Source organism: Haliotis rubra, unplaced genomic scaffold, assembly GCF_003918875.1.
Source record: "Haliotis rubra isolate DU_JTF1 unplaced genomic scaffold, ASM391887v1 Scf4, whole genome shotgun sequence".
Lineage (NCBI taxonomy): Eukaryota > Metazoa > Mollusca > Gastropoda > Lepetellida > Haliotidae > Haliotis > Haliotis rubra.
In genome coordinates, this window is record NW_025767079.1 from 3,371,617 (window position 1) to 3,384,504 (window position 12,888).

Genomic DNA, 12,888 nt, shown 5'->3' on the forward strand with positions numbered 1-12,888 from the left:
CACATAATAATAAACCATGAAAACATATGCTTTTTTTTTGGGGGGGGGGGGTTCAGTAATATACACTTTTAAGACGAGAAACTAAGACGAAAGAAACTTTGCATACAGTGTGCGAAATAGGTTCCAAATTGTGCTGGTCAGTCTATTGTGCTATGCCTGATCGTTACTAGCCTACAACATAATTCACCAGACCGAAATGTAGACACGGGTTACATCATTAACCTGCTAATATGATGAACATTTTTATCAGACCATAATCTTGCAGGAATTAAAAGTGTTTTTATTAACTCAAAAACTCCGAGAGGGTGCTATTTTTACAAAATGACTCCATGAAAATTCACTAGCCAGTCGGGCCAGTGACTGTGGAGATATACGGGCTAGCGGGCCAGTGGCTATATCGCACACTGTTTCCATATGTGAGGCTGATGTCATGAAATCCAAACCACGAACTTACACAAATGCACGATGTAGTTTTAAGTCTGATGCTATGTAAAGAAGTGATGCATTACACTCTCATACACGTACAGGTCATCCAGGGGCCGGGTGACCTTGAAGGATGCTTCACAGTGTACATAAAAGGCAGCCGGCATTCACCCTATCCACGACTCGGCGACAGAAGGCTTCCCGGTTGACTGAAGACTTGACGACTCCTCAACATGATGCTGCAGGCAGTTCTACTCGCCAGTCTGGCGATTGTGGCCCATGGTACCATCTGCTGTGCTCCTCTGCAATGGGAAGCTTTCAAAGACTTCACAATTATCGATCCCTCAGGTGGACAACGTGTAAGTACTTTAATACAGATTAAATTAACTTTAATTCACTTTATTAACAATATCACCAACGGGACTAACACTAAGATGGGATTATTATACTTTCCAAACTTAAACTGGCTTGTTCAATTCTCGGTCTCTATGTTTTGTTTCAATGAGAAAGTTAATCATCCTGGTTGTGGCGTGATTAAAAAATACTTCAGTAGTCTCCCCCCATTCTTCATAAACGATATTTATCTTTGTTATCTGAGAGAAAGTTTAGGAATTTTATAAATTCAAAATCATGACATTCACCTGGTTCTCCAGCTCAGCAGTATCGAGCGCCGAATATTACCGACAGAACTTGTACCGATGTATTATCTTTTCAAAATTCATTCCTCGGGTGTGTGCTTTCACAATGCTTTCATTATTTATAAAATGCTCTGACAAAGCAAATATAATTCAATACACTCCATTAAACCGGACACTGGATAATTCAACACCTTTAACATTCGATTTGGGTTTTGTTATCAAACTTTGTGGGTTTTTTGAGGGGTAATCTAAATCTAATCTGCTTGTTCTGGTTTTACAATGTACAAATGACATATTAAAACTCGTGATAACTGTTAAAGCTATAAATTAGTATGGGGAATGTGGTATGCAAGGGATAACCTATAACCTATAGAAAATATATTTCAGATTTTGTCTGAATTTGTTCCTTATAGAATGACTTTCGAAAGCAACTGTAAGCGCGTGCCTGCACGCAAGTGCATTAATACCATTAACCTCTAACAGAATGGATACATTCTAGTTTCTGACCCACCATAAGGGGGAGCTGCGTCATATCATGACATGTTCGTGTTAAATTTATTTTAACGTCCACACTGAAAGGGTCCTGGTTAAAAGTTGACCCCAACAGCCTATGCTTGTCGTGATAGACGATTTATCGGAACTGTCGGTCAGGTGTTACTTACCCTACCTCTTCCACGTGTATCCTTTTTCAAAATCACGGACGCTTAACCACAGTGCTAGACCTCTGTCCTTAGCGTATCCTGCCATTATTCTTGAGTTCCTGGAGGTCGTTAGTTCCACCAAAGTGGTAAACCAATAGGACGTGCGTCAAATCATGACTCACAACGTGTAAGTCTTATCTATTTTACACTTAGAGGATCCATATCTAATCTACACTGACAGGATCCCTATCTAATCTACACTGAAAGGATCCCGGGTTAGAGATGATCCGTGGCGGTGGGGTAGCCTAGTTGTTAAAGCGTTCGCTCGTCATGTTCGATTCCCCACATGGGCACAATGTGTGATGCCCATTTCTGGTGTCCCCCGCCGTGATATTGCTGGAATATTGCTAAAAGGGGCGTAAAACTAAAATCACTCACTCACCCACTCACTCACTCTAGATGATCCCAAGTCGCACGTAATGATTCATTGGAACAGTCGGTTAAGTGTTATCACTTGCTTCCTACCTCTAGGTATGTGAATGGTTGCACATAATCACAGGATTGTCATGTTCCTGAACAACAAAAGACCTTTTGTTTCATGTCTAATCAAGTCTCTTCTCTGCTCAGAGCCGGCAATACTATAGCTATGACGCATACAACGAGAGGTACGCCTTCAGCAGCAACTTCACTGATTCTGTCAGCACCTACAAGGAAATCTGGGACTACCGCCAGGTAAGGCGCATAATTCTCTGGTGCTGACATTTTATGTACAGCTGAGCATTAATATTTAAATTATAAAATTCAAAATTCAAATAGGGTCAGCTGACAACCATCGGTCGATAGGATTGAAATCAGCGTTGATCAAGGTTAACATTTGGCAAAACCCGAAACACATACAATGCAACTGTATAAATACAAAGTAGCTGCCTGGAGTTGAAGACACGAGACAGCCATCAGAACATACTCCAGATGCAAGGGAATTAACTGACCATAAAAGCCCAGTTTCAACCTTAACCGAATTAGGCGATATTTGGCTGAGACTATCTTTAAAGTTTTGAAAGGCATTTAGAAGTTGGACGAACATGAATACATGACACGTTTTATGAGCTGAATGCTGAAGGAGCAAGAATTAGCTCTTAAACGTCGTGTAAAAAATTAAAAAGAAGTTGTTATCCATAAAACGTGTCATGTATTCGAGAATATCTTTAGTCAATGTAACGAGATCCGTCAGTGCTGATGTCGCTTTGTGACGCCCGGTTCAGATTAGCTTCCACCTGATTCCAACACCAGCTGTACTGGATACATGAAACATAGGCGCGGGATAGACGCTTGTTCCTTGAAGGCCGGATGGCTAGACCCGAGGATAGGCTGGCCGCTCATCACCGATGTACCAAATTTCAGATATTATTATAATATGCAAGCCTTTATCACCGTCAGTGCTAAAAGTGTCGTATATAATGTTAGCTGGAGTACAAATTTCAAGAACATGTTATTTGTCCAGCCCTATTCGTCTCTTGGCCACGCAGAAAATTTCGCATGATAAGGATGATTGTGTTCTTATTTTACGTCATTTTGGCTGAGTGAGTGAGTGAGTTTGCAAGCCGACATCCTTCAGGAGTGAATCATCATCTTCTTCAACTACATTATTATTATATTATTATTATATTATTATTATATTATTATTCAAAGAGGGCTTGTTTTACGGCAAGGTAGTATTGGACCTGGCGAAAGTCGCATAATACAATATCTACCCGAAGATATGGATCTTTTATACCTTGTATTCAATTGATTGATTGCAGGGAACCGGCTGCCGCATCTACAGTGACAAGCAAACGTGCGAGATATTCCCCGTGACTGGGAGATTCCCGGCCAACTGCATTCCTGGTGAGACATTCCACACCCATTGCGTTATAACGGTGTAAGATTATTACAGTGAGTGAGTACATCACTGAATACTTGATGGAAAGTGAAAGTGCTTTGTATTGTTAGCTGTTTAATGTCGCTCTCAACCATATCCAGCTTGGTCTACTTGTTAATGATAGCGTCCCGGTTAGGCGGACTAGAGAATTATAAGCAACGTCCCAAGCATGATAAGACGACGGACTGACTGAGGTCAGTTTTACGCCGCTTTTAACAATATTCCAGCAATATCTCGTCGGGGGACACCAGAAATGGGCTTCATACATTGTACCCACATGGGGAATCGAACCCGGATCTTTGGCGAGACGAGCGAACGCTGTAACCACTAGGCTACCTCACCGCCTCCATGATGAGACCAAATACATTTAGTCAAACAGCCTAACCACCAATTTTGTCACCGTGTACGAGCAGTGCGGGTTCCTGGCGACCTGTTCATTCAAGAATGGAAAGGCATTATACTCCCAGCAAGTGAATAACTGTATCCTGTACCGAAAGGGTAGATAACTCCTTGTTGTTCATTAAGAGAACTGCATTGATCATTTCCTTTTTAGGTGGCGCTGTCGATCAGGGTCCTACCACCTACGGCTTTGGCACGGACAGCCTTAATACGATAGGATACATATTCAGTGACACGAACAACGAAACGGTCACCCTTGCTACTGTGTCCCGCCAGGACTGCGTGCCAGTTGTTACTACAACCACTTTCAAACGTGCCGGAAGTAAGTTTGCTTCAGAACGTTCAGATTGTATCGGGGCTATTGTGCATTTGAAGGTTCCGATTGCACCGGGTATTGTGCACAGAAAGGCTCAGATTCTACTTGGGTTATTGTGCGTTGGGAGGTTCAGATTGTACCAAACTCAGTGCTAATTTGACGGTTCAGATGTGTTCAGACAGTCTAAATTGGAAGGTTAAGCTTGTTAGAGTACCTAGGAAGGCTCAGAATGTACAGTGGTTTGTGTACACTGGAAGATTCAGATTGTACCGGGGTTAGTCTGCATTGGAAGATTCAGATTGTACCGGGGTTAGTCTGCATTGGGAGATTCAGATTGTACCGGAGTTAGTCTGCATTGGAAGATTCAGATTGTACCGGGGTTAGTCTGCATTGGGAGATTCAGATTGTACCGGGGTTAGTCTGCATTAGAAGATTCAGATTGTACCGGGGTTAGTCTGCATTGGGAGATTCAGATTGTACCGGGGTTAGTCTGCATTGGGAGATTCAGATTGTACCGGGGTTAGCATTGGGAGATTCAGACTGTACCGGGGTTAGTCTGCATTGGGAGATTTAGATTGTACCGGAGTTAGTCTGCATTGGGAGATTCAGATTGTACCGGGGTTAGTCTGCATTGGGAGATTCAGATTGTACCGGGGTTAGTCTGCATTGGGAGATTCAGATTGTACCGGAGTTAGTCTGCATTGGGAGATTCAGATTGTACCGGGGCTAGTCTGCATTGGAAGATTCAGATTGTACCGGGGTTAGTCTGCATTGGGAGATTCAGATGGTACCGGGGTTAGTCTGCATTGGGAGATTCAGTTTGTACCGGAGTTAGTCTGCATTGGGAGATTCAGATTGTACCGGGGCTAGTCTGCATTGGAAGATTCAGATTGTACCGGGGTTAGTCTGCATCGGGAGATTCAGATGGTACCGGGGTTAGTCTGCATTGGGAGATTCAGTTTGTACCGGGGTTAGTCTGCATTGGGAGATTCAGATTGTACCGGGGTTAGTCTGCATTGGGAGATTCAGATTGTACCGGGGCTAGTCTGCATTGGGAGATTCAGATTGTACCGGGGTTAGTCTGCATTGGAAGATTCAGATTGTACCGGGGTTAGTCTGCATTGGAAGATTCAGATTGTACCGGGGTTAGTGCACATGGGAATATTCAGACAGTATTCGGGTGTGTTATATTTTGGGGGACATGTATGTTTTGTTTTCCTCGCTTGAAATTGTGTGCTATATTTTTTCCAGGTTACTATTCGTATGGCCTGAACTACAACAACATCTCCCCCGGCATCAGGGACGCCACCGTCTTCGACCCCCCATCCTACTGTAGAAGGGTGAGAGTCACGCCCATCTACATCAGAGACATTGCTTTTTGTATCTTAGAATGTGCAGTGTTAGGATTCTCCCTAAACTCTAGATGGTTAAAAAAACTTAATTTACTCATCATATCACATCAGATTATTTACTCAGACACAACCTTATACAAGGAGTACCATTTGAACTTTCAAATAAGCCGATCATTGTTGATGCTAGTTAAATTATTGGCCAGTTCCGAATGTCTTCAAGAAATACTATTTTGGATATTTTTCACACGCTGTGGTTTCTGAACGCCATGACGTGATTTTAATGAGACTGTTTTAATTTGAATCTACATGTTAATTTACATGTATCCTTTTTTTTCTCAGAGCGTCATGAAAGAGGTCAACAGTTTATACAAGTCCCTCCGTGCCCCGCCTACGTTCTAATATGATGTTGGAAACTCGTTCGTCGGCCAAGAAAAGAAATCAGTGTAAACGCGCAATTGAAATAAAACTTTCAAGTCATGATCAGTTCATCTCAAGATGCGTCTCAAAATCATTATTTCTTTTATATACATAGCCTGTGGATGCTGAGGTGTGAGTGAGTGATTGAGTGAGTTTTGTAGCAATATTCCAGCAATATCAAGGCGGGGGTCACCAGACATGGATTTCACACATTGTACTTATGTGGGGAATCGAACCCGGGATTCTGGTACTGAGAGAACTCTTTAACCACTCGGCTACCTCACCGCGCGTACAAAGAGGTTGTAGGTGCAGTAGAAACATCGTATCTCATATCGTCAACGGCGAGTATACCCAACTGCACAAACCAGCCATTGACTACGGTAGGCTTTCTCTATCTTATGTAGGTATTGGCCAGTTAATCTAGGGTAGATTCCCCAAACTGTGCAATTTGTAATTCTTTAATTACACTGCCATGAATTCAGTGCAGGAATGTGGATATAGACATCTCTCGTTCTTTTGAAAAAATGTGTTGGCGTCATGTTATTAGGTTATCGAAAATGACAATAACTGTCTTACGTAAACTGTGACACAAAACACAACGAAAGAACAGTGCGCCCTGACGTACTAAAGAACTACAGATTGCGTCTTCAAAATACTACTCCTGTAAGTAAAGCCTTTCCATTATGCTTCGAGTTGATTAACAAGTTGAACCGCCAAGGCTAACCCAGAAATCGGCAGGTACATCTGAATTTTGCAATCGGTACACGACCGCAAATGATCGATAAACAATTGGCGGTCTGTAAATAATTGACCCAGGATCAGACAATCTACTGATTAACATCATGAGCATCAATTTACATGGGATACATTGGCAAGTGTCACCGAAGCCAGCAGGCCTAGTACCTCGATCCCCTTTACAAGCCGATTACGATAATAATGGGTTGCTGAAGACCAATTCCATCCAAGGCCTTCACAGGTGAGGGTAACGGGTCAGATGTGATGTATCAGCATCAAATTACAGGTCTAACGACCGGTCGACAATTATCCAGAATCACAGTTGAACGTCTTGACTGATGCATGGGCTTCGTGTTGAATCCAGTATTAAAACAGTGTTGAAGGCTGTTTCGGGTAGTCTATCTTGGGTATCCCGTCCTCCCTTGGCAAGCGGGTTAGTCTCGTGTCATGTCGTCGAAACAGAAGCAGTTTGAGTCATCTAACAGATTACATCCTTACTTAATCACCTTGCTGACGGGGTAAACGTCTTTGGCCCACATTTGGATAAGAAGGTTGTTGTTCCATAACAGGACTCACTGGCCCCCAACGAGGGGCTGGGCATGTTCAAATTATTAAATTTGAGTAAATCTCAGTTCCCCACAATGCGGCACAGGTTGACGGAGGAAGTATATAGCAAAGCATGGCGTTATCGCAAAGATGTCTACTTACCTTAACTAGACGGTGGGATAGCTTAGTGGTTAAAGCGTTCGCTCGTCACGCCGAAAACCCAGGTTCGATTTCCACATGGGTACAATGTGTGAAGCCCATTTCTGGTGTCCCCCGCCGTGATATCGCTGGAATTTTGCTACAAGCGGCGTAAAACCATGCTCACTGTCTCACCCCTAATTCACTTCGGACATAATGCAAACAAATAAACAAATCGGGAGAAAAGCAATACGGGTCACATTCAGTTTTGTGGTTCCAGTTAAACTTGGCGTGAGTTGTTATTTGAAACGCTCGTAAAATAGTAAACCACAGTTAAAGTGCACTGATATGGATCTCTTAATTTAGTTCGTTATAACCGAATTTCGACTAAAATATACGGCAGCAAGTTCGTTAAATCTGTCAGTACGTTATAAACGTAGCTTATACCACTAGGGTATGTTATGTCCATTGTTCTGGCAGGTTGATTTTCTGTGTTTCAACCTTCTATCTGCACGTGCAGAGGTTGATATGTGGATAACAACCTTGGCGGTGCAGGAAACGCACGTGCAACAAGCAATGTACGAGTCCATTCGGCGCCCACGTGGTATAAGTAGGTTAGCACACACACACACACACACACACACACACCCTCTGCGGGTGATATGGATTCAACGCTCTCGCCTGACGGCTCGAGCGTTGAAATCCATATCACCCTTGAGGAGGGTGCTAACGTATACTTACTGTAACAACGTTAATTAATATACACCTGTATTTAACATTTTACCATTTATCTCGGGGAAGATGTTTGTTTTACCCAGAGCATAATTCGCCATTGTATCCTATACTATTTGAAGTCTTCTACAGACCACACACACACACACACACACACACACACACACACACACACACACACACACACACACACACACACACACACACACACACACACACACACACACACACACACACACACACCCCAAAGGTACGTAAGCCTTTAAGGGCAATTCGTGTTTTTATTCTTTGATGAAATTTCAAGATACTCAGATGAGATTTCAAGGCATGCAAGAAGGGGTGACTATTGAGGGGAAACAAGTATTGCGATAGCGATAGTCCATTGCAACATGCTATTGAGATAGCGATAGTCCATTGCAACATGCTATTGAGATAGCGATAGTCCATTGCAACATGCTATTGAGATAGCGATAGTCCATTGCAACATACTATTGAGATAGCGAAAGTCCATTGCAACATGCTATTGAGATAGCGATAGTCCATTGAAACATACTATTGAGATAGCGATAGTCCATTGCAACATACTATTGCGATAGCGATAGTCCATTGCAACATGCTATTGCGATAGCGATAGTCCATTGCAACATGCTATTGCGATAGCGATAGTCTATTGCAACATGCTATTGCGATAGCGATAGTCTATTGCAACATGCTATTGCGATAGCGATAGTCTATTGCGACCAACTATTGCAATACTATTGCAATAGTTTTTCTCTCTCCTTGAATTGTCTCATCTGAAGTCATTTCCCAAATGAATGTATAGTTTGTAAGAAATAGAAACAAGTTGAAATAGTTTTAGTCTCTGTTAATAACTGACAAACTTGAAACCCAGATCAAGTAAACAGTTAAAACATGAACTCAATGAAGCTGCAAGTCTGCACCCAAACAATCAAAAATACAAAACAAAATAAAAATTTGGTGCTGCGCATTTATCAACGAAAGTCAGTTACTAAACTATCTATAGTCACACATACTATCGATGCATCGATGACTTTTCGATTAATTGCTATCGGAGACTCAACAATTACAATCCATCGATAGTTCGATGTATCGTTACAGCCCTACATGCAAGTATTAATTTCACGTTTTCGTAACGAACTAACAAAACACGTACGCAATAAATCATAAATAAATGAATAAATCACAGTTCCTTCTGCTATCACTGCTACGTGAACACATGTTGTCAACTGTTACAATGTCAACTGTTACAATTTCGAAAACTGTATGTGCATTTTCCTTTATTACGTTTCCACGTTCTGAAGACAGTTATAATTAACGCATGTTTCAACGTGAGGATTGCGTTAATTAAAAAAGACTTTGCCACCGTTGAAAGTTTTGCTTGTGGTTCACGTTAATTGAAAGCGTTCCGCAACACGCATTTTCAACGTTTTATGCATGTTAAATGTGTATTACGTTCGCAAGAGATACGTTATTTCAGCATTATTACTGACAAACAGACAGACAGACAGGTTTATTCGGTAATTTAGGCCCAAGGCCCATAATACATACACTTTGCAAAAGTAAATACATACTGAGTAAAGCTGAGTATAGTTTAGTATTAATTAATGCTATATTTATTAATTCCTTATACGGCGAACTCGTGAAAGATATTTACTCAATGGTTTTAAAATATGGATATTGTCCGATGACAACAGTCGGATGAAGGTTTCAGTTGTCGGTGGTTGAGTCAAATGATTTGAAAAACAGTCAGATCATTGTTGGGAATATTTTGGACATGTTAATAAAATATGGAATTCATCTTCTATGTAATCAAGGCCATCAGCATGACAAAAGAGGCAGAGGCGTTCAATATAAGGGGCGTTTGTTACAGCACCGAAACTGAGTTATAATTTTACGTTGATTTGGTGGCAGTTCACTAGTTAAGTATGGTTCGACGCTGAGATATGACTTAAATTGTGAATATTAATTACATTTGGACGACGAAAATTGTGATGAATGCCAGTGTTTAGTAAAGCAGTCATAATAATCTCTGTTTAAACATTTCCATGGATGTGGATATACAGCCTATGTCTCGAGATATCAATAAGAAGCCAAATACATATTGAAATAATATCAACCTCATATGAGAAGCCCTTGTTGTTTTACCATTATCGTCCAGAGTTTTCATCATTTGATATGCCTGATAAGGGAGTCTGTTTCGTGGAAGCTGCATCAATCTGCACCAGTACTTGACTGCTCTTGAGATATATTGACACTGGAGGGGAGCTCTCCCACACTCTCCCAGAGCCATGTTGTTATTGGTAGTTTTACTGACTTTCTGGTGTGCACAGTTTCAATAATTTTACAGTAACTTGTTCCCCATATTTCAGATCCCTAACAGGGTATTAGTGCAATCGCGGAGTCAAATACACCACACAAAATGACTGTATTACCCAAATTTACTAACTTTAGGAAATCTACGTTTCATCCGGCGGCCATATGAACAGCGTTTGAAATCTACGTATCATCTGGCTGTCAGATTTACACACGTTTAAAGGGGTGTTAAAATAAACGAACACTTAACTCTGTATTTACATGTATTTCACAGGTGTGTAAATCTGGCCATTGTTTTCATTGTGACCAGGGTTAGGTTTGTCATTTATTTAGTACACGCGTAAATGGTTGGAAATGGGTAAATATAGTGTTACAAGATTAACACTACTTTAACATGTATTTCAATGGTTCTGCAATGTAACTGTCACATCGGGTTCGTTAGCACGTCGGACCACGCCATAATGCACGGAGATCATTAGAAACACATGGCGAAGTGATACCCATGACTGAGCACCACTATTAACGCGCCTGCCTTTCTTGACATACACATGATGTCTGTTTAAAAGGTTCAAATAATGGGTGGGGTGGTGGCGGTGGGGTACAGATAAGCCTGTGAGTGAGTGAGTTTAAAATTTAACGTCACCGTGGCAATATTTCAGCCATATAGTGACGAGAAATGTTGGGTATACGCAATAAGTACAATTAGGTAAATAACCAGTCATCGACGGACTGTAAAATAACTAGAGTATCACAGATATGGATATAAAACTAGCATGGAAAACTAAAACATTTTAATTAAAGCAGACAATACAATATAAAACACGGGCTATAGATCGCCAACAACTGAAGGTAGATCACCATACTAGGAACCATGGGGAGGGTACAGATAAGCCTTTCTGATCAGTACGTAATACCGTTTAAACTTTTTATAATGGAAATTACATTATAGTTTAAATAACTGACCTTAGGTACACTTCTTATATATGACATACAAGGAGAGACTGCTTATTGCAATAAAACACAGACAGGTGTGTTCACACAGACATGATCCGGTAGGTCCCTAATTTTAGTGCACACTTGCATGAGTTATCATACTCATGATCACAGCTGCACAATTTTATTATCTATACTTTCAAAAAAGATGATTACAATGTATTAATGATTCCCGATGTAAATTACTGTTGTAAATGTGTAAATATGCACATACTTGGTATGAGAGTTGTGTTTCGTAGCCTAAGTGGGGAGACGATATATCCTGATACCAGTTTAATGAGGCGAGACGATATATCATGAGTGAGTGAGTGAGTTAAAGTTTATAGTGATAGTGGCAGTATTTCAGCCATATCGTGACTTCAAATAGTTATAAATTCATTAAAACCTGTGTTACATTCACACACACTTAAACTGTTGATCTAATAAAAGTTCAGCATTTCATGTTGAAGAAGGTACAAACATGTTCAGCACACCTGAAAATAAATTTGAAACTGATGTTTCCTTTGGAAAGATGTGTTTCTACACCAATTTTTCACAAACAATTCAATGTAATTAATATCAGAATTCAGAATCAGTGCTAAAAACCCTCTTAAGTCTGCTTTCTAAGTTGTATCTTATCTTTGTTCTCTTTCTTAACAAAGCTAAGACATCAGTCATAGTTGTGAATAAATGGTGTTATTTGTCAAACAACTAGAACATATTTCAATTAAATTCAAGAAATTCACATGACGGAAACAAGTAACCATCTTGCTTCAGCACAGGTAACACGAAGGTGTATGAACCATTCATATACATACCCCTGAAATCGGGTATGAGACATAAATATCTAAGGTGTGTAAACATTTGCAAATTTAAAAATTTACATGTTTTTTCCCACCTAAGTAAATTTACATGTTTCCAACCTGAGTAAACTTAGAGCGAAATAGGAAATGTCAGCACCCACTGAAATTCAAAGGAATGCATATGAAATACTGTATGATCATGTATTTACTGGGGTATCTGTTTTGCAATTCATGTTTGGAAATACCTGACAATCCGGTCATGGCATACATGAACGAGGTACTTGTGCATACGAAAATGTACGATGAGCATATGTTTCAAAGGTGTAGATTCATATGAAATATATGCCCGAAGTTAGGAAATATCTGGAAACATACGTAAATCCGTATGTATTTCCTACTGTATTTACGTTTATTTCAATGGTTTACTATCCGGCTTTTGGTCCTGTGATATCTAAAACAATTCATAATGGTTAATATATCCAAAACGTTTTGGAAAATTGTCGATAGAAAATATGGCTTTCCTC

The 12,888-nt window shown here is 40.5% G+C and overlaps 1 protein-coding gene across 1 annotated transcript; it reads left to right on the forward strand.

Annotated features, from left to right (window-relative positions):
* The first annotated feature begins 648 nt into the window (after nucleotides 1–648).
* Nucleotides 649–6,181, forward strand: LOC124287163 (ependymin-related protein 1-like). Its single transcript, XM_046723647.1, has 6 exons — nucleotides 649–782; nucleotides 2,330–2,434; nucleotides 3,502–3,586; nucleotides 4,174–4,341; nucleotides 5,587–5,675; nucleotides 6,027–6,181. Exons 1-6 carry the CDS (start codon nucleotides 657–659, stop codon nucleotides 6,084–6,086), a joined length of 633 nt encoding a protein of 210 aa, XP_046579603.1. The 5' UTR covers nucleotides 649–656; the 3' UTR covers nucleotides 6,087–6,181.
* Nucleotides 6,182–12,888: the final 6,707 nt, after the last annotated feature.